A 25,010-nucleotide genomic window follows, 5' to 3' on the forward strand; every position below is an offset into this window, starting at 1 on the left:
CATGACATTCAAAGCTGCCAGGCGTGCCTGGACCTTGCAAGGTTCCACATGTGTCTAAGTGAAAACCATTCCAGCCACTGCTTCTGCATTGCTTTGTGAGCTGTCTGTCTGGATGGGCAAGAATCATAGAATCATAGAATCAACCAGGTTGGAAGAGACCTCCAAGATCATCCAGTCCAACCTATCCCCCAGCCCTATCCAGTCAACCAGACCATGGCACTAAGTGCCTCATCCAGGCTTTGCTTGAAGACCCCCAGGGACGGTGCCTCCACCACCTCCCTGGGCAGCCCATTCCAATGCCAATCACTCTCTCTGTGAAGAACTTCTTCCTAACATCCAGTCTATACTTACCCTGGCACAACTTGAGAACTGGTCTTAATGGACTTAAGGCACAAATCCATGATGCAGGGTGCAGAGTGGGTTGAGAGTAGCTCTGAAGAAAGAGCCCTGGGTGTGTTGATTGATGAGAAGCTCCCTGTAAGTCAGCAGTGCACTCACGCAGCCCAGAAGGCAAATTAGGTGCTGGGTTGCTGCAAGAAGAGTGTGGCCAACAGGGCAAGTGGGGATTCTGCCCCTTTACTCTGCTCTTGTGAGACTCCACCTGGAGTACTTTGTCCAGTTCTGGTGTCCCCAGCATAACAAGGACACAGAGGTGTTGGAACAAGTCCAGCGGAGGCCACAACGATGGTTCAAGGACTGCAACACCTCTGCTGTTGAGGCCAGGCTGAGGGAGCTGGGGTTGTTCATCCTGGAAAGGAGAAGATTCTAGGGAGGGACCTTGTAGCTGACTTCCAATACCTGAAAAGATCCTACAGGAAGGCTGGAAAGGGACATTTCATAAGAGTGTCTGGCAATGGGACAAGGGGGAGTGGTTGTAAGCTGAGGGAGAGTGGATTTAAACTGGTTCTTAGGAAGAAGTTATTTGGTACAAGGGTGGTGAGACTCTGGAATAGGTTGTGCAGAGAGCTTGTGAATGCCTCCTCCCTGGGGGTGTTCGAGGCCAGGCTGGATGAGGCCTTGAGTAGCCAAGTGTAGGAGAGAGGTGTCCCTGCCCATGGTGGAGAGGTTGGAGTAGATGATCTTTGTTGTCCCTCCCAACCTGAGCCATTCTATGGTTTTGGATTGCAGTACCCACCGGTTTCAGCTGTGGGCTAAAGAAAACAAGGTGCAGGATCTGAAAGAGCATCGAGCATGCATGGTGCTGCCTGCTTAGATTTAGGCACAGAAATGATGGCTTTCAGTTCTGCAAAGTGCAGGTATTTCTCAAACAGGGCCCAGAGTGTCTCCTCCTGTATTTTTGGACCCTGCACTGTGAGGGAACAGAATAACAAAGGCAGTAATGAAGTACACTCTGCTCCAGAGCAGAGCAGCCATGGGATTCATTGCAGAGAGCACTGGAGTTCATTACTGTCTGCCATGAATAATTGCAATTCATGAATTCCTTCCAGTTCTACAATTCTTGCAATTCAGGGAAGTGTTGCCAATTAGCAGGGCATTTTTCAACCATTAACTGCATTTCTAATGGAGAAGGCTGTTGGGGGGGGTGCCTTTTAATTGCAGGGAAAGGGAGGAATGAGTTTCCCAGAAGGGGGTGGTGCTGCTCTCGGAGCTCCAGTGTGCTTATTGCCTGGGAGAGGTAGGGGAAGCAGGATGAGCTTAATTACATTTGGATCTCAAACCTCTGATAGGGACCAGGCTCACAGAGTGCTCCTCAGGAGAGACAGAGGTTGGGTGTGAGATTGAGACAGAGACTTCCCTCTCTTAGAATTGCCATTTGCTTGTGAAGAGCAAGAAGGAAATCAGTCTTCAAAGAGTGCATTCAAAAGAAGCTCTTTACTATGTGACTGGCAAGAGACTGAACAGGTTGCCCAGACAGGCTGTGGACACCTCATCCCTGCAACTGTTTAAGACCAGGCTGGATGAAGCTTTGAGGAACCTGGCCTAGGGAGAGGTATCCCTGCTCATGGCAGGGAGGTTGGAACTAGATGACCTGCAAGGTCCCTTCCACCTCAAACCGTTCTATGATTCTATGCAGTTAGTGCCTGTAGGGGAAGATCTCCTGCACTGTAGCCCATGTGGACATGTACAGTTTCCCAAATCTGTTTGTCCCAGACTAGTTAAAACCATATTCTTGGTGATGTTGCTACAGTGGAGTTACTGAGAGTGGGTAGAGAATGGGGACAGTGTCCTGTTTTGTTTGCCACCTAAATGTACATAAATATTAGAGCATGCATTCTTCTGAGGATGTGCCAGGGGAGGCATAGGCTGGCTGTTAGGAGGAAGTTGTTGCCAGAGAGAGTGATTGGCATTGGAATGGGCTGCCCAGGGAGGTGGTGGAGTCACCATCCCTGGAGGTGTTGAAGCAAAGCCTGGATGAGGCACTTAGTGCCATGGTCTGGTTGCTTGGACAGGGCTGGGTGCTAGGTTGGACTGGATGATCTTGGAGGTCTCTACCAATCTGGTTGATTCTGTGATTCCACCAGCACTGTGGTATGCTTACATTGGTTTAAACGATGCTAGTTTGGGCTGTGCCTAAACTGGCCAGGTTTTTGGGAAGGCTAAGAGACCAAACATGGCTTAGCACAAGGGCAGAACTACTCCTGACAGTCAGCATAAAAGTGACAATGTCACCTAAGATGCAGCAGCAGGGATCAAATGACAGTTTGAAGCAAATTCCCCCTTGCCTGATGAAAAAGAGGCACAAATGCTCCATCCCTTCAATGTATTCATGGGCTTTGTTGTAAGAACATCTCTGTTTTGCTGGAGGTAGTGACCACATTCCTTCAGCAAAGCCTGACAGCTTTTCATTCCGGTGGCACCGTTGCTTGCGTTCTTAATTTAGTTTTAAATGGTGCTGCTGCATTTTGGGTATGGAGATTGGGATAATGACTCAGTAAATTTTAATTAAATGAGCTGAATATGATGTGTCTTGTGGAGGGAAGGAAATATAATTCAGCCTGGATTCATGAGCTGGAGGCTGAGAAATTGCTCAGTGCTGAAAAATGCAACCTTGCTGCTTGCTAGTTTGACTGAAGAGAGATGGACAGAAAAGAGGAGTGGGATGCAAAGTTGAAAGCATAGGAGTCACTGCAGAACACGCAGAAGGAGAGGCAGAAAATAGGGTTTCAGTTAATTGAGGACTGAAGGGAGATGTGCTGCCCACCAGAATGTAGTTTGAGACCTCTGCAAGAAGTAATTTGAGATTGTGGAATGAGCAAAGTAATCAAGATGAGAGGTTCTCCTCTCCCTCTACTCTGCCCTGGTGAGGCCACATCTGGAATACTGTGTCCAGTTCTGGGATTGTGAATTCAAAAAGGACCAGAGAGTCCAGTCCAGAGCAGAACATCTCCCTGCTGAGAAGAGGAGCCTGAGGGGTGACCTCATTGGTGTTTAAAAAGATGGGAAGGGTGAGTGTGAGCAGGATGGAGCCAGGCTCTGCTCAGTGGTGTCTAATGATGGGACAATGGGCAGCAGGTGCAAGCTGGAGCAGAGAAGGTTCCACGTGAATGTAAGGAAAAACTTCCCTGTGAGGGCAACAGAGGCTTGGAGCAGGCTGCTTGGAGAGGCTGTGGAGTCTCCTTCTCTGGAGACTTTCAAAACCTGCCTGCATGCATTCCTGTGTGACCTGCTCTAGGCAATCCAGCTCTAGCAGGGGGTGTTGGAGTGGATAACTTTTTGAAGTCCCTTCCAAACTCTAGCATTCTGTGATCCTGAAGTTCTGTAGCTGATTAATTGCTCTTCTCATTCTGTTGACCTCAAAGAGCACAAACATGAGCTGTTTGGCTGTTGCAGATGCAATTTTTTAGTTGGAGTTTTTTATGCCATTCCTTTGGCTATTGAAAGGAAAAAAAATCATCTCAAAGATTAATTTCCTATGATTTTGCTGAAGCCATAGCAAGAGATGATGATTTTATTTCACCAATGACATTTTGATCTGAGGACAGGGCAGGTTCTGAATTGATCTCCAGTCACCCAAAGGGAGTGCCTCTCTGTGTCACAGGGCTAAAGGTTTCTGCCATTTGCCACTGCCTCAGCAGTCTCCAGGCTGTTGAAAAGAGAATTCCCTTTGCAAACTGCTGCTCTTCAACCCCAAGTAGTGCTACAGGCTACAGACAAAGTGGCTGAGAGCAGCCAGGAAGAAAGGGACCTGGGAGTACTGGTAGAGAGTAGCTGAAGATGAGGCAGCAGTGTGCCCAGGTGGCCAAGAGAGCCAATGGCATCCTGGCCCTGGATCAGGAACTGTGTGGCCACTAGGATGAGAAAAGTTATTCTGCCCCTGTGCTCAGCACTGGTCAGGCCACACCTTGAGTCTTGAGTGCTGTGTCCAGTTCTGGGCTCCTCAATTCAAGAGAGATGTTGAGGTGCTGGAACATGTCCAAAGGAGGGTGACAAAGCTGGTGAAGGGCCTGGAACACAAACTCTACGAGGAGAGGCTGAGGGAGCTGGGGGTGTGCAGCCTGCAGAAGAGGAGGCTCAGGGCAGAGCTCATTGCTGTCTGCAACTACCTGAAGGGAGGTTGTAGCCAGGTGGGGTTGGTCTCTTCTCCCAGACAAGCAGCAACAGAACAAGGGGACACAGTCTCAAGTTGTGCCAGGGAACATCTAGTCTGGATGTTAGGAGGAAGTTGTTGTCAGAGAGAGTGATTGGCATTGGAATGGGCTGCCCAGGGAGGTGGTGGAGTCCCCATCCCTGGAGGTGTTCAAGAAAAGATTGGATGAGGCACTTAGTGCCATGGTCTAACTGATTGGCTAGGGCTGGGTGCTAGGCTGGACTGGATGATCTTGGAGGTCTCTTCCAACCTGGTTGATCCTGTGATTCTATGAAACACCTGCAGATGAAGGGAACACCAAAGGCTGTGCTGTTTTTTCACGTTGGAGTTCCAGCTCCCTCTCTGGCAGCAGCCCAGCCCCGGTGCACTTGTTTTATCACAGTGTCTGAATATCTAATCATTTGAAGCACACTAAAAGCTTCAGTTTCTCTGTTTCAGCAGGAAGGGGCAGAGCTATTTCTGGGCTTAGTGTTCTCAGAGGTTGCACTGCATTTGCTGGTTCAGGGTTGAAAAAGTGAAGCCTTTCTCTCTTTAATTTACCAGCAAAGATTTTACTTTGACAATGGTTTCTTTTTTTTCTCTTTTCCTAGAATTGATTTGCTGATTTTTATTTATTTATTTAATGATGAGGGGATTAAAAAAGAATAACCCAGCCCCACAACTTGATTCTTCCTTATATATCTCAGTTTTAATAAGCCTATTGCTTAATTATTTTAGGCAAGCTAAGACTTGCAGATAGCTCAGAGCACTCTAAACGGGATTGGGTTTAATTAAACAATAGACATTTTCTGCTTTGCAGCCTGATCCTGTTGCTTTCCTTTGTTTGATCTCAGGCTTTGTGAATGCTGTTGAGTTTTCATTTGCTTTTGCTTCTCTTTTTTTTTTTTCCTATTGGAAACTGCTTGAGAGCAGATGGTGCAATACAAACCTTTGCAGACTGTACAGAGAGGTGAGAAGCTCTCTGCACCCATACGAGGTGGATTTTAATGCTGCTTTGTGGGGGTTATTACAATTGTGTGTGAAATGTGTTAACTTTTGTCTTCAACACATTTTAAATGCCTACAGATTGTATTGTAAGATTTAATCAATTACAGTTTTCCCATCTAATCCAAAAGGGTTCCTTATCAGGGGCTGTTAGCTTGGAGAAGAGGAGGCTCAGGGGTGACCTCTTTGCTGTCTACAACTACTTGAAGCAAGGCTGTAGCCAGGTGGGGTTGGGCTCTTCTCCCAGGCAAGCAGCAACAGAACAAGGGGACACAGTCTTAAGTTGTGCCAGGGAAGGTCTAGGCTGGATGTTAGGAGGAAGTTGTTGGCAGAGAGAGTGATTGGCACTGGAATGGGCTGCCCAGGGAGGTGGTGGAGTTGCTGTCCCTGTTCAAGCAATGGTGAGGATGAGGCACTTAGTGTCATGGTCTAGTTGACTGGCTAGGGCTGTGTGATAGATTGGACTGGATGATCTCTGAGCTCTTCCAACCTGGTTGATTCTATGATTCTGTGATCGATTTGGGTCACTTCCAACTCCTGACATCCTGTAACCATGGAATGACAGAGTGGGTTAGGTTGGAAGGCACCTTAGAGATCATCTACTCCAACCTTCTATTGGCAAGGGCACTTCTCAGGTAGACTAGGTTTCTCAAAACCTCATTCAACCTGTCTTTGGACCATCCCAGGGAGGAGGGATCCACAATCTCCATGAGCAACCTGTTCCAGAGCCTCATCACCCTCATACTGAAGAAGCTTCTTCCTTAGATCCAGGATGAGGGGCAGGAGTTTCAAACTGTAAGTGGGGAGATTTAGATTAGATATAAGGAAGAAATTCTTCATTGTGAGAGTGGTGAGGCACTCAGAGAAGTTGTGGATGTTCCCTCCCTGGAAGTCTTCAAGGTCAGGTTGGATGGGGCTTTGAGCAACCTCATCTAGTGGAAGATGGGACTGGATGATCTTGGAGGTCTCTTCCAGCCTGGTTGATTCTATGATTCTGTGTCCCCACCCATGGCAGAAGGGTTGAAACTAGATGATCTTTAATATCACTTCCAGCCCAAACCATTCCATGAGTGTAAAAGTGCAGCCAAATATTACTTGGCATTTTCCATGAGAAGCTCAGAAGCCTCAGGGAGGTCAGCTGTGCTGACACTGATGAAGCACACCCTCCTCACAAATCTGCCTCAAACACCACCACACCTCCTCAGATCACAGGCTCACAGGATGTTGGGGGTTGGCAGGGACCTCAGGAGATCCAGCCCAACACCCTTGCCAGAGCAGGTACCTCAGTACACTTTGAAAGATGGTTTCCTCCAGATGTAAACCAATTAAAGTGTCTATTTATAGCTCTTTTGTCCCTCACAGAAGATGCTTTTGTCATTCCAAGAAGGTGATTTGCCATCACCTATCATTTGCCTCTGTGAATTGTGTTGTGGTGCTACCTTTGCCCAAAAGAAGTGTCTGTCAGCTGCAGCCACGAGCACTGCAGCACCTGCTTCAGGAAAATGCAAAATGCAATTCAGATTAATTAAGAAAAGCAATTAAAAGTGGTGCTTACCTCTGGAGTGTGTTTCAGTGTAAAGAGATGAGTAGTGCAGCTGTGGAAGGAATCCAGACTCCTGCTTTTAGACATTTCAGATGCAGTCCCTGTGAGGATTAAGTGGACTTGCTGTTAAGGGAAAGGAGCAGCATAACTTCAGAGCCTTCAGAGCACAAAGTCTGTGCTTAGTGAGCATGATTCTGGAGGATCAGAGAAGTTAAGGGTGAAGTAATAAGATCACTGAAGCCATCAAACTCTGGAGCTGCATTCTGCTGCCCTTATTTCCCAACTTAATTATTCACAGGAATAATGAATTCAGGCATATTGCCTAAACACAACCCCCCCTAGAACACATCATAACACTGTATTATTTATCATGTAAATGACTATACATAATTAATGACTGTGCAGTTCACTGAAGAGTCTGATTTTATGGGTCAGCTTTTACTTTTGCAATGCAGTTGCATCTAAGGTGGTGCATTCATCACCTGCTGTGCCTGACTGCAGTCCTAAAGACCTAAAAGCAGAAGCTTGTCTTGCAGCATCCCACATCAGCTGCCTGCCATAGCACATGTGGGGGCTTTCACATGAAGAATTGATCCTGCTGAGCTGCCAGATACACACTTCATGACTGCCAGATGTGATGGTTTGGGTGTTAGCTGCCCCCCATACACATAAGCAAATCACCCAGACTAGACTCAGCTGATCTGGAAGTTGAATGAAGCTTTATATGTACAGCTTAGCACAATATATGAGCAGATATTTACAGTCTATACAGCTCTAGGCAGAAATAAACAAGTTTAAAAGCAATACAGAAACACAGCACCCTCCCAGAAACCAGAGTCCCCAGGAGGGGCTCCCAACCACCCTTCCACCTTCTCCCCACCCCTCTACCTTACCCCAGACTTTGCCTTATGTTCAAGATGAGTTTGGAGGGTTGGCCAGGGGAGGTAGGAAGCAGAAGGAGTCAGGCAGCAAGTTAGGGAGAGAAGTGCAGGCAGCCCAAAAAGCCCAGAGAAAGACTCTGTTACCTATGTTTGTGTCCTTGTTCTTATCCATCTCAGCAAGCCTATGAGTGCAGTAGCCATCACCATTGGTTCCTTTTCACAGCCTATCCTCTAATTCTTCTCACCAAAATATTCTAGCTAGCTTCAAACTAGCACACCAGAAGAGCAAGGAACCTGTTTTTCAGCTGAGCATCCTGCTTATCCCATGCTCAGGACAAGTCTTGAGAAGAAAAGTGGTGAGCCTAGTTCCCACCTGACACAGCAAACTTCTCCACTGCCTTTTTGTAGTATCTATTTCACTTTCCAGAACTAAAGCTGACTTGGGCCAAGTGAAGATGGAGTGATACTAATTCTCCTGAAATATGTTAGAAGAAATAAGAACAGGGATATGTATTTAAGTCATTTTGCACTCAATAGAATCAGGTTCACAATGAAGTAAAATGAAAGTGAGAAGGCAAAATCCTGCTGACTCTGCTATCTTCCCTGTTAACCTTCATGACTTGGTACCTTCTCAGTTGATACTTTGACAGCTGTGATATTCTGGCAACTATTAGACTCAAGATAATGCAGTTAGGTGTAGGCTTCATATTAGGAGAGGTTGGTCTCTTCTCCCAGACAACCAGTAACAGAACAAGGGGACACAGTCTCAAGTTGTGCCAGGGCAAGTGCAGGCTGGATGTTAGGAGGAAGTTGTTAGCAGAGAGAGTGATTGGCATTGGAATGGGCTGCCCAGGGAGGTGGTGGAGTTGCCATCCCTGGAGGTATTCAAGCAAAGCCTGAGTGAGGCACTTAGTGCCATGGCCTGGTTGATTGGACAGGGCTGGGTGCTAGGTTGGCCTGGATGATCTTGGAGGTCTCTTCCAACCTGGTTGATTCTATGATTTCTCTCACATACAAATATGTGTAAGCACAGAGAGATATCTTAAACAGTGGTTCTGCTGATGTCCAAAAGCATAGGTTCAAAATTTGGGTTGGAGATGAGTTCAGATTTGGTTTCTGTTGCCAGTTTATGGCCACAAAAAATTCAAAGAGACATTTTGATTGCCCTAAGGTAACAGTGTGAGCATTAAAGTGTTTTGTCTACGAGCCAATACTGCAACTTTCTTTAACCTCTTCATAATTATTTTGTTTAGAATCATGTTTTTGAAGGATGGAGGACTAAGAATAGCCAATGTGACCAAAGCTGATGCTGGAAGCTATATGTGCCTGGCAACAAACCAGTTTGGAACAGCCAGTGGCTCAACAAGCTTAATAGTCACAGGTAGGTGAGCTGGAGCAGAGGAGTCCCTGTGAGGAGGTGTAAAGTGAATTGCAGCCTCTGCAACAGAAATCTGCAACCATGCAGAGTCAGAGGTTGCTTGTTTAAAGAATACTAAGTGTGGTGAAAAGTAAAGAATGTGAGAGGTTCTGTGTTTGACAATATGTAAAGCTAAAAGGATATTTGTTATAGGTCCTTTATTAGTTGAGAGGAAAGTTTGAGGGATTTTATGTCACTGACTAAAATAATCCTCAGTTATGAGAGAGTTTCTGAACACTTCCTGCATTCTCTCACTTACCTAAATCCTAAGTAATATGATTAGGATTTTAAGTTTGGAGAGGTTTCTAATTTGTTGAGAAAAAGAAAAGAACAGCAAAAGCAATCAAGAACAACATAAAGCAACCAAGAACAACATAAGCCACCTCCACCAACAACAAAAAGCCACCTCCACCAACAGCAAAAAGCCACCTCCACCAACAAAAGGCCACCACCAACAGCAAAAAGCCACCACCAGCAACAAAAAGCCACCACCAGCGGTGAAAAGCCACCACCACCAGCAGCAAAAAGCCACCACCACCAGCAGCAAAAAGCCACCACCAACAACAACAAAAAGCCACCACCAGCAACAAAAAGCCACCACCAGCAGTGAAAAGCCGCCACCACCAGCAAAAAGCCACCACCACCAACAGCAAAAAGCCACCAGCAGCGAAAAGCCACCACCACCAGCAACAAAAAGCCACCACCAGCAAAAAGCCACCACTACCAACAAAAAGCCACCACCAACAACAACAAAAAGCCACCACCACCACCACCAGAAAGCCAACAACAACAACAACAAAAAGCCACCACCACCACCAACAAAAAGCCACCAAACAAAACCCACATGGGCCTTCAGAAACAGTGGTTAAGGACATTTTATATTCCAGTCCAAAATCTGTTCTTAAGGAATGATAAGCTCTTTGCTTATAGAACAAGATGTGGCAGAGACTGTGGCTGCAGGAGCCTTGAGGGACTCCATGGGAAGTAAAATCTAAAGTCTTTCAGAAGTGAATTGTATCCATGGTTGCTCTTGCTCCTTCCTCTAACTCATCCATTACTGGCTGCAAAGACACTGGATTAAAAGGAGCAGTAGGCTGTGAAGTTGCTTTGAAGAATGTCTTTTCTCATGATGTTCTTTTCTAAAGGAGGACTATCTGAAAGCTTCTCCCAAGTCAGAATCACCTGACCTCACTGCATTGTATATCCCAGAGAGCTCATAGATCCAACCAATTATTTTGGTCAGTGAATTAACAGCTGCACTTGTTCCATCTGTGCTCCTAAATGATTCATTCCCCTTTATATGGAAATAATAGAATTCTATACAATGTGTTTCTAGGATTAGACTTCAGTTTCACAGTGTTTACTTGCAAATTGTTTCCATTAATGTGATGCTGGAGCAACAAGCAGCTCTTCTTATTGACACTGTTTCTATTCTATATGATGTATGGGCCCAAATATCCAACACCTTCTACCCTGTGTTGATTTCCTCTGGTTTCCAGAGTTTATTAGCTGCTCCTCTCACTCCTACCTCTCCATCTTCCCAGTGGCTGCTGCTTACAGCTTCCTGCTCCAAAACTTGAGTGTTATTACTGAGAACCACACAGGCTCTTGAATTTCATTGCTGTGGGCTGCAGTGCACTTAGCTTTGTGAAGCACTTTGGCCTGTGCACAGCAGGTTAAAATTTACCCTTTCAGTGTCGAGTAGCTCCCACTGGTAAATGTACAGGGGCACAGTGGTCCAACAAGAGGGTCAGGCAGCAGCATTTATAGTCCAGCTGCATCCCTTGGAGTGACAGTCAGTAATTAGGTTTGAAGAACGTGGTAGAATATTAGTAGCAAGCAAAGCTTGGCAATAGACATCCAATAATTGATACTTCTGCCCTCAACAGAGCCAACCAGGATTACTTTGGCACCTTCCAACATGGATGTCACCGTGGGAGAAAGTGTTGTGTTGCCTTGCCAGGTTCAGCATGATCCTATACTGGACATCAGCTTCACCTGGTACTTCAACGGAACGCTCACGGACTTCAAGAAAGATGCTTCTCACTTTGAGAAGGTTGGAGGGGTAAGTGGCAAACATCTTCACTTGCTTTATGCAGCACAGGCAGGCTTGCTTATTTTCCCTTTTCAGCATGCTAAACTTAGGATGTTTCTTCTCCTTTGAGCGTGTACAATTTCCATCTGTGTTGGAGGGAAATCACTCAGTGAGTCAGCGTGCTGCCTGTAACAAACCCTATGAGGAGAGGCTGAGGGAGCTGGGGTTGTTTAGCCTGGAGAAGAGGAGGCTCAGGGGTGACCTCATTGCTGTCTACAACTACCTGGGGGGAGGTTATAGCCAGGTGGGGGTTGGTCTCTTCTCCCAGGCAACCAGCAACAGAGCAAGGGGACACAGTCTTAAGTTGTGCTGGGGGAAGTACAGGCTGGATATTAGGAGGAAGTTCTTCACAGAGAGAGTGATTGGCATTGGAATGGGCTGCCCAGGGAGGTGGTGGAGTCACCATCCCTGGAGGTGTTGAAGCAAAGCCTGGCTGAGGCACTTAGTGCCATGGTCTGGTTGACTGGCTAGGGCTGGGTGCTAGGTTGGCCTGGATGATCTTGGAGGTCTCTTCCAACCTGGTTGGTTCTATTCTATTCTAATTCACTCTACAGGCATCTTCATTTCAGCCCTGAAGTAATAACAAGTTCCTAGCATCTGACCCAGATGGAGGAACTTGACCCAGACTTCATAACCCCCAGCCTAAAGCCAAACAGAATATCCCATCTTTCCTTATTTTTCCTCCACTTGCATCCTTAGTATATCCCTCACCATTCTGCCTGAGCCTCCCCGGCTAAGAAGCCACACACCTCATTAACACGGGATGCAGAGATGCTGCTGGGGGTGTGTGTGGTGGCATCGTTGGCACCTTCTAATCAAAACATCAGAAATGAAGCATTAGGACAGATGCAGGATCTATCAAGAGAATGAAATCAATTACAGCAAAAGGGCTCATTACAGTGCAAGCCACAGCCAAGCCCTGACAAAACAAGCAGCCGAGCGTCGGTGTGAAACCGACCATTAGAACCCTTCATAAAGTTTCTGTTTTGCACATCCTTGCCAGATCTGCTGCTCCACAGGAAAAGCTGTGAGTTAGGCATTGCCACCTGTGAAACTGTGACGTTTCAGTACCTAACTTTCTTTTTTTGCCCCTAAACCCTTGAAAGATTTAAGCATTTAATCAGTAGGCGCCGAGCACACAGATTGCGCTGCAGTTTGCAGTTGATTAAATAGAAGTGCATGTGAGGATGATGAGATTTCCTTGCAGGAGCCATGAGATATTCATATATCATGTACATGTGCACAGAAATGTTTTGAGGATTACAAACTGACCATCTGTCAAGCTGTAATGGGAATGCTCTGATTTCATAGCCCGTTACCTTTCAGGATTGCTACACAGGCTTTATTTGTTTAGTAGTATTTCCTCCCCCCCCCAAGCTGTACTCAGGTTGTATATACAAATAGTAATGCTCTGCTCTGCTGAGAGCCCACCTGGAGTACTGCACCCAGTTCTGGAGCCTCTATTGCAAGAGGGGATGTGGAGATGCTGGAGTGTGTCCAGAGAAGGGCCACGAGGATGCTCAGAGGGCTGCAGCAGCTCTGCTGTGAGCACAGACTGAAAGAGTTGGGGCTGTGCAGTCTGGAGAAGAGGAGGCTCCCAGGTGACCTTCTTGTGGCCTTCCAGGATCTGAAGGGGGCCTACAAAAAAGCCAGGGAGGGACTTTTGAGGCTGTCAGGGAGTGACAGGACTGGGGGGAATGGAGCAAAGCTGGAGGTGGGATCTGGTTGGCTTTCTGGGCTGCAAGTGCATGCTGCTGGCTCATGTTGAGCTTCTCATCCACCAGCACCCCCAAGTCCCTCTCCTCAGGGCTGCTCTCCAGCCACTCACTGCCCAGCCTTTTGTGCTTGGAATCGCCTGGACCCAGATGCAGGACCTTGCACTTGGTCCTGTTGAACCTCCTGAGGTTGGCTTGTGCCCACCTCTGCAGCCTGTCCAGTTCCCTCTGGATGGCATCCCTGCCAAATGATGTTGATACTAGGGAAGAAGAGGCCAATGCCACCTTTCAAGGCGCTGCAGAGAGTAAGAAGGTCTCCCCTCAGCCTTATTTATGTTCCTCCTTCATACATTCTAAAGCCTTCCAAGAGCTGCAGTGTGTATCTTTTAAATACCTGTGCACAAATAACTTTCTTGGCCACAAACACAGCAAAAGCAAAGTAACTTTTCACCAGATAGATGTCTGTGCAATGACATCTTGGAAGTCCCTATCACACATGCCTGAGGTGTCCAACACGTAGTCGTTAGTGGGAACGTTATGGGACCACCACCTGGTCTTCCAGATGGTTAGGAAAACACAGGGTGTAACAGTGTCTTCCTGCTCTTTTTTGTGCTCTGTAGATGATGTATGCAAAGAGCACAGCACACCAAGCAGATTCCCACATCCTGAACAGATTGCCCTCAAACTGTTTGGGGTGTCACCTGCTCTCAGAGCACAGCAACGGCTCAGGGGGTTACCCAGCCAGGAGAAGCAAAAGCAACTTCAGCAGCTGCTTTGTGTGCTGTGCATTGTGGAGAAAGGAAGGTGGTTTTGCTGTCACCTGGCCTTGGCCATGCTGACAAGGATTTCATGTGGCTTAGGCAGGAATGTAGATGCTGCTGCTGGTTGCAGAGCCGTGGGAGTGTCATCTGCATGGGAGCTTTTTTGCTGCTGCAGGTTTCTGTTTTCCCCACTACTTTTGGATCCTTCCCCCAAACAGCCACAAGTCATTTAAGTGCAGCGTTAATATTTTGGTGGGGTATATGTCAACTAAACTCATTCTGGTCAATAATCCCTGTGCTCAAGATAGTTTCAATTTAGTTTGCTAAAATAAGTTTGTGTAGAGCATGACTGGCCTGTGAATGTGCACTGCTGCTGGGGGGCATTCCCTAAGTAGCCATTTCCTAAAAGGAGATGGGTTTTAGATTGCCCTCAGCTCATGGTAGGCAGTCAGCACTGAGTTATCCTGCAACCCAAAGCTTTCTATGAATCTCTTGTTCTCTGCTTTCACCAGGCAGAGAAGGGAATCAGGCTTGATTGCTGTCGTAGAATCAACCAGGTTGGAAGAGACCTCTGACATCATCCAGTCCAGCCTAGCGCCCAGCCCTGTCCAATCAAGCAGACCATGGCACTAAGTGCCTCATCCAGGCTTTGCTTCAACACCTCCAAGCACAGCAACTCCCTCACCTCCCTGGGCAGCCCATTCCAATGCCACTCTCTCTGCCAACATCTTCCTCCTAACATCCAGCTTATACTTCCCCTGGCACAACTTCAGACTGTGTCCCCTTGTTCTATTGGTGGTTGCCTGGGAGAAGAGGCCAACCCCACCTGGCTACAGCCTCCCTTCAGGTAGTTGTAGACAGCAATGAGCTCTGCCCTGAGCCTCCTCTTCTGCAGGCTGCACACCCCCAGCTCCCTCAGCCTCTCCTCACAGGGCTGTGCTCCAGGCCTCTCACCAGCTTTGTCACCCTTCTCTGGACACTTTCCAGCACCTCAATATCTCTCTTGAATTGAGGAGCCCAGAACTGTTTGTGCTGCATAAAGAAGTAAACATCCTAATGCTGAAATAATGGGGGTGTGCATGGAAAAGTTGCTAATTGTTTTCTCAACAGAATTGTGCCTTCCAAACTAATGTGCACCTCAAAATCATTCCTGTGGCCAGAGAAGCAGAAGATACCCACCAGACAGGGCTCTGTCCTCTGGTGAAATTCTACTTCTCCAGAGACCTTCCAAAAATTGGAAAACTTTTAGAAATTAAAACCTGATTGAGAGATTTTTCACCTGCAAAACATGTTGTGACCTTGGGTTAAGGCAGTCATTCAGCTGGCACAAAGAGGAAATGTGATGCTGGTTATCAAAGCTTTTGTTGGTGTAGAAAACAAATAGCAGGAGCCCTAATGTGATAGGAAGTTATCACAGCTGTCACTCAAGTTGAATGGATGTTTCAGGAGATGACATCAGAGAGAGAATGAGGGAAAGATATGGTTAAGGGCCATAATAACCACGTTTGGTATTAAGACAAATGGTTGGTCACAAGGCACTGACTTCCTTCACGGTTCCTAGCAGCAGTCAGGAGTTACATTCCCAGTATGAGCTAACCATATTGCAGCTCACTTCTTCCACAAAAGAGGGACACTGCTTCATGTGACAGTGGCTGAGAGCAGCCAGGAAGAAAGAGACCTGGGGGTACTGGCAGACAGTAGGCTGAACATGAGCCAGCAGTGTGCCCAGGTGGCCAAGAGAGCCAATGGCATCCTGGCCTGCATCAGGAACTGTGTGGACAGGAGAACAAGGGAGGTTATTCTGCCCCTGTGATCAGCACTGGTCAGGCCACACCTTGAGTGCTGTGTCCAGTTCTGTGCTCCTCAATTCAAGAGAGATGATGAGGTGCTGGAAAATGTCCAGAGAAGGGCAACAAAGCTGGGGAGGGGCCTGGAGCACAGCCCTGTGAGGAGAGGCTGAGGGAGCTGGGAGTGTGCAGCCTGCAGAAGAGGAGGCTCAGGAGTGACCTCATTGCTGTCTACAACTACCTGAAGGGAGGCTGTAGCCAGCTGGGGTTGGGCTCTTCTGCCAGACAACCAGCAACAGAACAAGGGGACACAGTCTCAAGTTGTGTTGGGGGAGGTCTAGGCTGGATGTTGTTAGGAAGTTGTTGTCAGAGAGAGTGATTGGCATTGGAATGGGCTGCCCAGGGAGGTGGTGGAGGCACCGTCCCTGGAGGTGTTGAAGCAAAGCCTGGATGAGGCACTTAGTGCCATGGTCTGGTTGACTGGATAGGGCTGGGTGCTAGGTTGGACTGGATGATCTTGGAGGTCTCTTCCAACCTCCTTGATTTTATGTTTCTATGTGTTGCTGAGGATTTAGCACCAAGCTTGGTAGAATCAGAGAATGGTTGGACTCCATGACCTCAAAGGTCTTTTCCAACCAAACCAGTTCTCTGATTCTATGTCTGTGAGGAAGATGCTTGCAGGCAGCTGCCAGGGAGCAGCCTATGGGCTGGGCTTGCTGTCCTGCCAGCGTGATCTTTGAACAACTTTATCTTCGGCATTTTTCGGTTGATTTCATTTACAAATATGAACACTAAATGACAAGGTAGCCATATTAATGTTAATCAGAGCTTTGTGTTTCAGCAGAGTGCAGCAGGAGATTTAATGATTAGAAACATCCAGCTGAAACACAGCGGAAAATACGTTTGCATGGTGAAGACGGAAGTGGATAGCGTCGCGTCGGCAGCAGACCTTATCGTACGAGGTACCTTTCAGCTTCAGTTCCCCTGAATCACATTTTCTAACAGTTTTGTACTGTAGATTACAGAAACAACTGATGGTTGTAGATTACAAACCCAATTCATGACTTGAATTAAGCGGTGAGTGACCGTGACTTGAATTGTTTCACTCTGCCTTGCCGTTAGGGAGAAGTGCGGCTCTGTTTTTTTGGAGGGAGCCTAATTTTTTCCTGGAGAAATTAAGAGCTGGAGGATATAATGTTGACTTCACAGCTTTTCTGCCTGTGCCCATCCTTCAAGTCAGTGATGAGAGGGAGCTTGGTCCTGGCAGCTGTGACTGAGTGGCGAGTTGATGCCACTCCAAACTGAACAGTTAGCGTTGGTGACTCCAGAGTTCTTCTGTGAAATGGGCAAGTGCTGCCAGAGCCTGAGAAAGACTTTGCTGCAGGGACACACTGAAGTTTAAAGCATATAATGCAGGCTTAGTCCTGTTCTTTCAGAGCTGGAATGCTCATGGTTAAGCCAGAACTGTATCTTTGTGATGTTAGCCACCTCCCCACGCTTGAGGAAATCAGCCAGGCTAGGCTCAGTCGATCTGGAAATTGAGTGAAGCTTTATATTTACAGCTCAGCACAAGATACAAGCAGGTATTTACAATCTATACAGCTATAGACAGAAACAGACAAGTTAAAAAGTAATACAGAAACACAACATCCATCCCAGAAACCAGAGTCCTCCCCAGGAGGGGCTCTTAACCACCCTTCCACCTTCTCCCCCTGCCTCTACCTTACTTCTGTGCAGTAAAACACTGATAGAGTACAGCAATGTGTTAGTGGGTTATAAGAGGACATTGAGGGCTACAGTAAAAGACACTGGAATGATCAAGGGATCACACTGAACAAAGGTCCTTGGGAAAAAACCAAACCCTGTCACCTGTGCTGCAGTTCAGTGGTTCTGAATCAGATGCTCAGACTTCTGTGAATGTAAATCAGCAATTGCAAGGCTGAATTGTTTTCTTCCTCCTGCAGCACTGGTACAGTGAGGATCCATTCTGCTGTGTGAGAGCTCGCCAGGGTCCTGCCTTTACAAAATGCTGTGTGTTTTTGCATCTGATTCCAGGCTCACCTGGGCCCCCTGAACACGTGAAAGTGGATGAAATTACTGATACCACAGCACAGATCTCCTGGCAAGAAGGCACAGACAATCACAGCCCGGTAACCACTTACACCGTACAAGCAAGGACGCCCTTTTCAGTTGGCTGGCAGCGAGTTACAACAGGTAAAACATGACTCTTGTTACAGGCTCTGTTGAATTGTTTTTGACCAAGGACACCCTGTTCTTAGTCTGTGGGGTTTTTGTTTTCTTTTTCCTTTTGAAATAGTTCCAGAGGTGATCGATGGGAAAACATTCACAACCACAGTGGTGGATTTAAATCCTTGGGTGGAATATGAATTCCGTGTGGTTGCCAGTAACAAAATAGGAGGTGGAGAACCTAGTTTACCCTCAGAAAAAGTAAGAACTGAAGAGGCAGGTTAGTGGGTTCTTCTATTTGTTTTCATTTCAAGAATCTTGAATATTAACACACACACACACAAGAAAATGAAGTGTTCATATCCTTGGCACATAGCAAACAAGGTTGGAAGAGACGTGGAATAGAAAAGCCTGTAACTAGTTTGTGATTTTCTCCCTTCAGCTGCTGTCTACAACTACCTGAAGGGACATTGTAGCCAGGTGGGGTTGGCCTCTTCTCCCAGGCAACCAGCAACAGAACGAGGGGACACAGTCTCAAGTTGTGCTGGGGGGAAGTATAGGCTGGATGTTAGGAGGAAGTTGTTGGCAGAGAGAGTGATTGGCATTGGAATGGGCTGCCCAGGGAGGTGGTGGAGGCACCGTCCCTGGAGGTGTTTAAGCAAAGCCTGGATGAGACACTTAGTGCCATGGTCTAGTTGACTGGATAGGGCTGGGTGCTAGGTTGGCCTGGATGATCTTGGAGGTCTCTTCCAACCTGGTTGATTCTATGATTCTATGACGGTTTGTGGTGCATTACCTGAGCACCACAGAGGCATGACATCAAAATACATTTACACTGTATTTAGCATGCCAGAGTCTGCCAGTTCAGGCAGTGCTGCAGAGCCTGGGTGTCTTACTGGATGGAAGAAGGTTAATTTTGACAGGGTGTCTGCACCCCACCCCGTGTTTGATCAGTGTACACCTCCCATGTAACGAGCACACGACTCAGAAGATGACATCAATTAAAACCCCAGGAGTTCACTTGGAGTAAGGCCATTGCCCAAGACATCTGCATAAGTTATCTCTGCTAAAAAGAACGAAGCTTGGCTCCAGTTTTAACAAGCTGGTAAGCATTAGCTTGCATGCTTCAGTCTGCAAGATAGCAAGGGGCTTCAGGCACTCATTAAACCATCAGCCTGCCCCGGTGATGGGCAGCAGCAAGGTGGGTGCAGGACAGGACTGGGGCTTTCCAGGACTGCCCACCCTGCCTCAAAAGCCTTTCCTTGGTTTGCACTAGCACTATGAATACAATCAGGTTAGCTGCAGAGCAGGAGGATAACATAATGTGCTGTGGTCTCTTGTATCTGCCCTGTGCAGACAGCTCTGCGTTTCCTTTTCACAGCTCCTGAAATCCCCCCATCTGAAGTCAGCGGGGGAGGAGGCAGCAGGTCTGAGCTGGTCATAACATGGGATGTAAGTTTTCCTGGCAAGGAATTTTCTTCAGAGAATGATTGTTTTCAGTCAGACTTCTTCAAAGATGAATTTCCCTGGCTGCAGCAGCTTCTCTAGGATGTGTATGTGCTCGGTAACAGTCTGTGCTGTGAGCTCTGCACATCTGCCTTCCTCCTCCCGCTTCCCTGTGTTACTGTGCTGGGTGGCAGGCAGTGTGGCTCAGATTGCTTCTCTTCTCAGGTGTGAAGGTTAAAAATGGGGCAGGAGGTGAATGGGGGAGGAAGTGGAGGGGGAGTTGCTCAAAGGTCGAGCCAAAGAATGATCCTTTTCGGTGCAAATTTGCAGCTCTTGCTTTCCTCCCATTAACTCTGGATGCATGTGCTAGCCAGTGCCAACAATCAGACACCACCTTGTTAGCTGGCCACTTTTTAATGAGCTAAAAGAGGTTAACTTTCTTTTGCTAACACTGACTGCTCTGTGTGGTTATCTAATGCTCACAGCAGAGGATGCTGTAAGCCACTGTACCAAGGTAGGATTGGATTCTGGAAGAGTTCAGTAAGCAATAATTCCTTTTTTTATGAATTATGGATTGTGAAATTGGAGAGGCAAAAAAAAGGAGTAGAGGAAAAAAAGGGGCATGTCCTGAAGAGCCTTAGAGCAGTTATACTTAGTGAAAAATAAGGAATGTACCTGAAAGCTCTTCTGTTCTTGAAGTGCAGACTTTGAAAGTTCAAAGGAACACATCTTGCTCTGCTGCTCCAGAGTTAATTTGCTGCTGGAACGATCCCAAAAGCAGTACCAGAACCTGGATGCAATCCTGTCTGTTAGTCTGTCAGTACTTTCTTCCTGCAAAGCGTGTCCAGTGCTGTGTGCAGCATCACTGACTGTGTCATCTGTTGCTTTTCTCACAGCCCATCCCAGAAGAGTTGCAAAACGGAGAAGGCTTTGGCTATGTCGTTGCTTTCCGCCCCTCTGGCACCACAACCTGGATACAGACTGTGGTCACCTCTCCTGACACCCCACGCTATGTCTTTAGAAATGAAAGCATCTTGCCCTTTTCACCATATGAAGTCAAAGTTGGGGTCTATAACAACAAAGGAGAAGGACCATTTAGTTCAGTAACCACCGTTTTTTCAGCAGAAGAAGGTATGTGGCTGAGGTACCTCTAGATTGAGCAAGTTGCCTCCAGGGAAGGATGGGAAGAGACTGTTTACAAAGGCTTGTGGTGAGGGGGAGGTGCAATGGCTTCAAACTAGAGAAGAGCAGAGTTAGAGTGGATGTTAGGAACAAGCTCTTTGCCATGAGGGAAATGGAACACTGGGCAGGTGGCTGGGGCCTCACCCTTGGAGATATTCAAGGTGAGGCACAACAGGGCTCTGGGCAACATGATCTAGTTGAGGATGCCCCTGCTGACTGCAGAGAGGTTGGACTAAATGACTTTTGGAAGTCTCTTCCAACCCAAACCATTCTCTGAGTCTACAATCAGACAATGTAACAGCAGGCAATAGAAATGAGATTCCTTGGAACGTGGACATGTTTTGCCCTTTGGTCACCAGTGCTTTTGACAAGCTCCCATTTACTGATTTCCCAACACAGAGCCAAGTATAGCACCCTCTGGTGTGTCTGCAACCAGTCTGTCATCCTCAGTCATCGAGGTCTCCTGGACAGCCATTCCCTGGAAGATGAGCAGTGGAAGGTTACTGGGCTATGAGGTAAGCTCAATGAGTGTACAGCCCCTGGGAAGGGGAATGTACAGTCCATTGGGAAGGGGCTGTGAGTCACAAGGGTCATGTAGGCTGCAGGTGAGGCAGATAAGCTGAGGCCTTCCTCAAACAACAAAGCAAGCACTGTGCTCTGACCTGCAAACTGTGGATTTTATTTTGCTGTTTATCGCCTTCCTGACAGAAGTGTCCTTGTCTGGCTGCAGTGCTTGCTGCTAGGACCCTGTGTCTTCCTAACTGCCTTTCCTGCCCCTCTTTGCTTCTCCTTTTGGTTTTTTTTTTGGGTTGGTTTGTTTATTTTTGTTGTTTGAGGTTTGTTTGATTGATTTTTTTTTTGTTTGCTTGGTTTTATATTTGCTTCTCTTTCTTTTTTCCCTGGCTCCTCTTGCAAAGCAACCAGTGTTGGGTAAAATGCAGCCTGCTTTCTTGCTGCCCCACCTACACCCAGAAGAATCATAGAATCAACCAGGCTGGAAGAGACCTCCAAGATCATCCAGTCCAACCTAGCACCCAGACCTATCCAGTCAACTAGACCATGGCACTAAGTGCCTCATCCAGGCTTTGCTTGGACACCTCCAGGGACGGCGACTCCACCACCTCCCTGGGCAGCCCATTCCAATGCCAATCACTCTCTCTGCCAACAACTTCCTCCTAACATCCAGCCTAGACCTCCCCTGCTAGGTTGGACTGGATGATCTTGGAGGTCTCGTCCAACCTGGTTGATTCTATGATGCTATTCTACAATTCTATGCTAAGAATTATTTTATTTATATATATATTAAAAAACCTATAGTAAACTTATTTGATCTTGAAGATCTTTTCCAATCTAAGAAATTCTGAGATTCTGTGACTCTGCTGTATTAAAAAAAGGCTGCAAAAGAGAACTTTTTGTCTAGCCAGCCTTGCTGCAAGGCCACCAGAGTTAGGCAGCAATGTGTCATGATGGCCAAGAGACTCCTGGGCTGCATCAGGTAAAGTGTGGCCAGCAGGGCTAGGGAGGTTCTTCTGCCCCTCTACTCTGCCCTAGTGAGACCACACCTGGAATACTGCGGCCAGTTTTGGGCTCTCCAGTTCAAGAGAGGCAGAGACCTGCTGGGGATAGTCCAGTGGAGAGCCATGCAGATGAGTGGGGGACTTAAGCATCTCCCCTGTGAGGAGGGGCTGAGAGCCCTGGGGCCGTTTAGTGTGGAGAAGAGAAGGCTGAGATGCTAGAATCAAACAGATTGGAAGAGATCTGATCAATGTGTACAAATACATGGGGACGTGAATGTCAGGTGCCTGGGGCCAGGCTCTGTTCAGTGGTCAGCAGCAATAGGGCAAGGAGCAGCAGCTACAAGCTGGAACAGAGAAGGTCTCACCTCAACATGAGGAGAAACTTCCTTGCAGTGAGGGTGACAGAGCACTGGTGCAGGCTACAGAGTCATCTTCTCTGGAGACTTTCAAACCCCACCTGGATGCATTCCTGTGCAAACTACCCTGGGTGATCCTGCCTTGGCAGGGAGGTTGGATGTGATGATCTCTGCAGGTCCCTTCCAACCTCTAAGGTTTTGTGATTGAATCTTTAACATAGTTTTACCTTTCTCAGCTGAGGGAAAAAAACCACATTTACAGGATTCATATGCAGTGCTGTAGGTGAGCACTTCACCCCAAGCAAGATGTTTAAATGGTTGTGTTTTCTGTCTACTAGGTTAGGTACTGGAACAATGGGGGAAAAGAAGAATCTTCAAACAGAGTCAAAGCTGCAGGGAATGAGACATCAGTAAGAATAACAGGTTTGAAGAGCAACTTAGCCTACTACACAGCTGTCCGTGCTTATAACAGTGCTGGAGCAGGTCCCTTCAGTGTCACAGTGAATGCTACCACAAAAAAGACACGTAAGTAGCTTGCATTTCAAGTGGGGAGAGCTGTAAGCCTGTGTTAGTGCTTGCAGGGAAGTGAAAACAGAGCCACAATCTGCCTAACACCTCAGTTCTCTCACAGGCCAGGGGACTCGCACGCATCTTCCATTTTCTGCCCTCTGCTGCTTTAGCAGGATGAGTGAGTAAAAGCCAAGCGTGCCAGTGGAGCTGCAGAGGGAGATCTAATTTCTGCACAGAATCTTCTGTTATTCTTCTAGTGACAGGAAGAATTGGAAAAGAAAAATTCCTGTTATTTGGAAGGCAAAAGCCAACCTCATTGCATCTTGCAGGGTTTTATAACATATTTATAAGCTCTCTAGGGCATGGCTTTTGAAAGGCAGTGATCCTCATACCATTCATGCAAAACAATCCTTCATGGCCATTGTTTCCCCTTGAACAAATTGCACAAGAGGCCACTTTGCTGTTAAAAAGGAGAAATTAAGCCTGGGAACAGCTTGGCAAAGGCTGCACTGATTTGTCTACGAATGGCAATATTTTTAGGGCGCCCGTGCGTCGTGCTGCAACTCAGAACCAGGGACATCCATCTCCAAGTATTTCTGTCACAGGCACGAGAATGTACAATTAAATCTGCCTGAAAGGTCAAATTCCCTGGAAGAGTCATTAACATCCTGCTTCCAAAAGCAGTCATATCATCAATAGTACAAGCTAAGCCTGTTTATCAGCACCGATTCTATGCAGGAACGAACGTCAGCCTGGCACTGAGGACCAAACCAGCACAGATGAGCTTACATTTGCTGGACTTGAAATCTGTTCTGTGCAGAGGTATTGTGAACTGCCTGATCTGAACTCACTCACTGCCTGTAGCCTCTACCTGGTATGTGAGGAGAGGCTTTCTCTAATTAATCATCTCTCTGGCTGAGCACTCAAGGTCGTGCCTGGCTGGTCAGTGATAGTCCAGTGAATGAGACCTGGGCAAGCACCTGATCCCACTCATCTGATCAGGCCCTTAGTCAAGATCACTGCTAGCTGGAATAATTAAAAAGGTCAAATTAGTTGCTTTATGTCCAGGTGTCTTGCTGGTGAATAAAGAGAGCAAAAACTGCAGTACAGTGTAATGTCAGTCTGAAGGATTTTGCTAACTACTAATTGAATTGACTAAGACAAATAATTCCCTGTACTGCTGCAGTAGAATCTGATTTTTCATTCAAATGTCTGATTTTTAATCAATGTCAATTTCTACCTTAACTTGAATATTGGTGATGGATGTGTTTTTCACCGAGAAGGAGTTCTGTGCACACTGCATTTACAGTCACCCCCCACATGATTTACAAGATGCTTCTCAGGGACTGTTTGCTACATCAAGGTGCACAAACAACTAAGGTCAGCCAGCAGTGTGTTTCAGGACTGAAAAGTCAGTGTTTGTCTTAGACCAGTGAAGTCTCTTTGCTCTTGTAATTGAAATCAACATTCATGGTCCCAGCCCAAAATAAGCTGCATAGCTTGCTGTCATAAAATCAATCATAGCATGGCTTAGGTTGGAAGGGACCTCAGAGATCATCTACTCCAACCTCCCCAACATGGGTAGGGAGACCTCTCAACTAGACTTGGCTGCTCAAGGCCTCATTCAGCCTGGCCTTGAACACTTGGTGCCATGGTCTAGCCTTGAGCTCTGTGGTAAAGGGTTGGACTTGATGATCTATGAGGTCTCTTCCAACCTTGGTGATACTGTGTGATACCCTCAGGGAAGAGGCATCCACAGCCTTGCTGGGCAACCTATTCCGGAGTCACATCACCCTCATACTGAAGAGCCTCTTCCTAAGAGCCAGTTTAAATCTACTCTCCCTCAGCTTAAAACTATTCCCCCTTGTCCCATTGCTAGACACCCTTATGAAGGTCTTCCTCTAGTATCCCTTCAGGTAGTAGAAGGCAGCTCTAAGGTCCCCCCAGACTCTTCTCTTCTCCAGGCTGAACAACCCCAGCTCCCTCAGCCTAACCTCATAGCAGAGGTGTCTCAGCCCTTGGCTCATCTTTGTGGACTGGCTCCAACAGCTCTGTGTCCTTGTGATGCTGGGGACACCAG

General features: G+C 47.1%; 1 protein-coding gene across 2 annotated transcripts in view; it reads left to right on the forward strand.

Annotated features, from left to right (window-relative positions):
* The window catches only part of LOC135182289 (contactin-3-like), a 163,999-nt gene that overhangs the window by 131,546 nt on the left and 7,443 nt on the right, over positions 1 to 25,010 (forward strand). Inside the window, exons 10-18 of one of the 2 annotated variants that reach the window (XM_064156187.1) lie at positions 9,211 to 9,338; positions 11,264 to 11,439; positions 16,574 to 16,694; positions 17,788 to 17,946; positions 18,050 to 18,199; positions 19,301 to 19,371; positions 20,262 to 20,496; positions 20,947 to 21,062; positions 22,759 to 22,945. In XM_064156187.1, the coding sequence (XP_064012257.1) occupies positions 9,211 to 9,338; positions 11,264 to 11,439; positions 16,574 to 16,694; positions 17,788 to 17,946; positions 18,050 to 18,199; positions 19,301 to 19,371; positions 20,262 to 20,496; positions 20,947 to 21,062; positions 22,759 to 22,945 (1,343 nt within the window). The remainder of the gene's footprint in view (positions 1 to 9,210; positions 9,339 to 11,263; positions 11,440 to 16,573; positions 16,695 to 17,787; positions 17,947 to 18,049; positions 18,200 to 19,300; positions 19,372 to 20,261; positions 20,497 to 20,946; positions 21,063 to 22,758; positions 22,946 to 25,010) is intronic. The other variant, XM_064156188.1, reaches the window with a different exon arrangement.

Source organism: Pogoniulus pusillus, chromosome 16 (genome assembly GCF_015220805.1).
Source record: "Pogoniulus pusillus isolate bPogPus1 chromosome 16, bPogPus1.pri, whole genome shotgun sequence".
In the NCBI taxonomy this organism is placed as follows: domain Eukaryota; kingdom Metazoa; phylum Chordata; class Aves; order Piciformes; family Lybiidae; genus Pogoniulus; species Pogoniulus pusillus.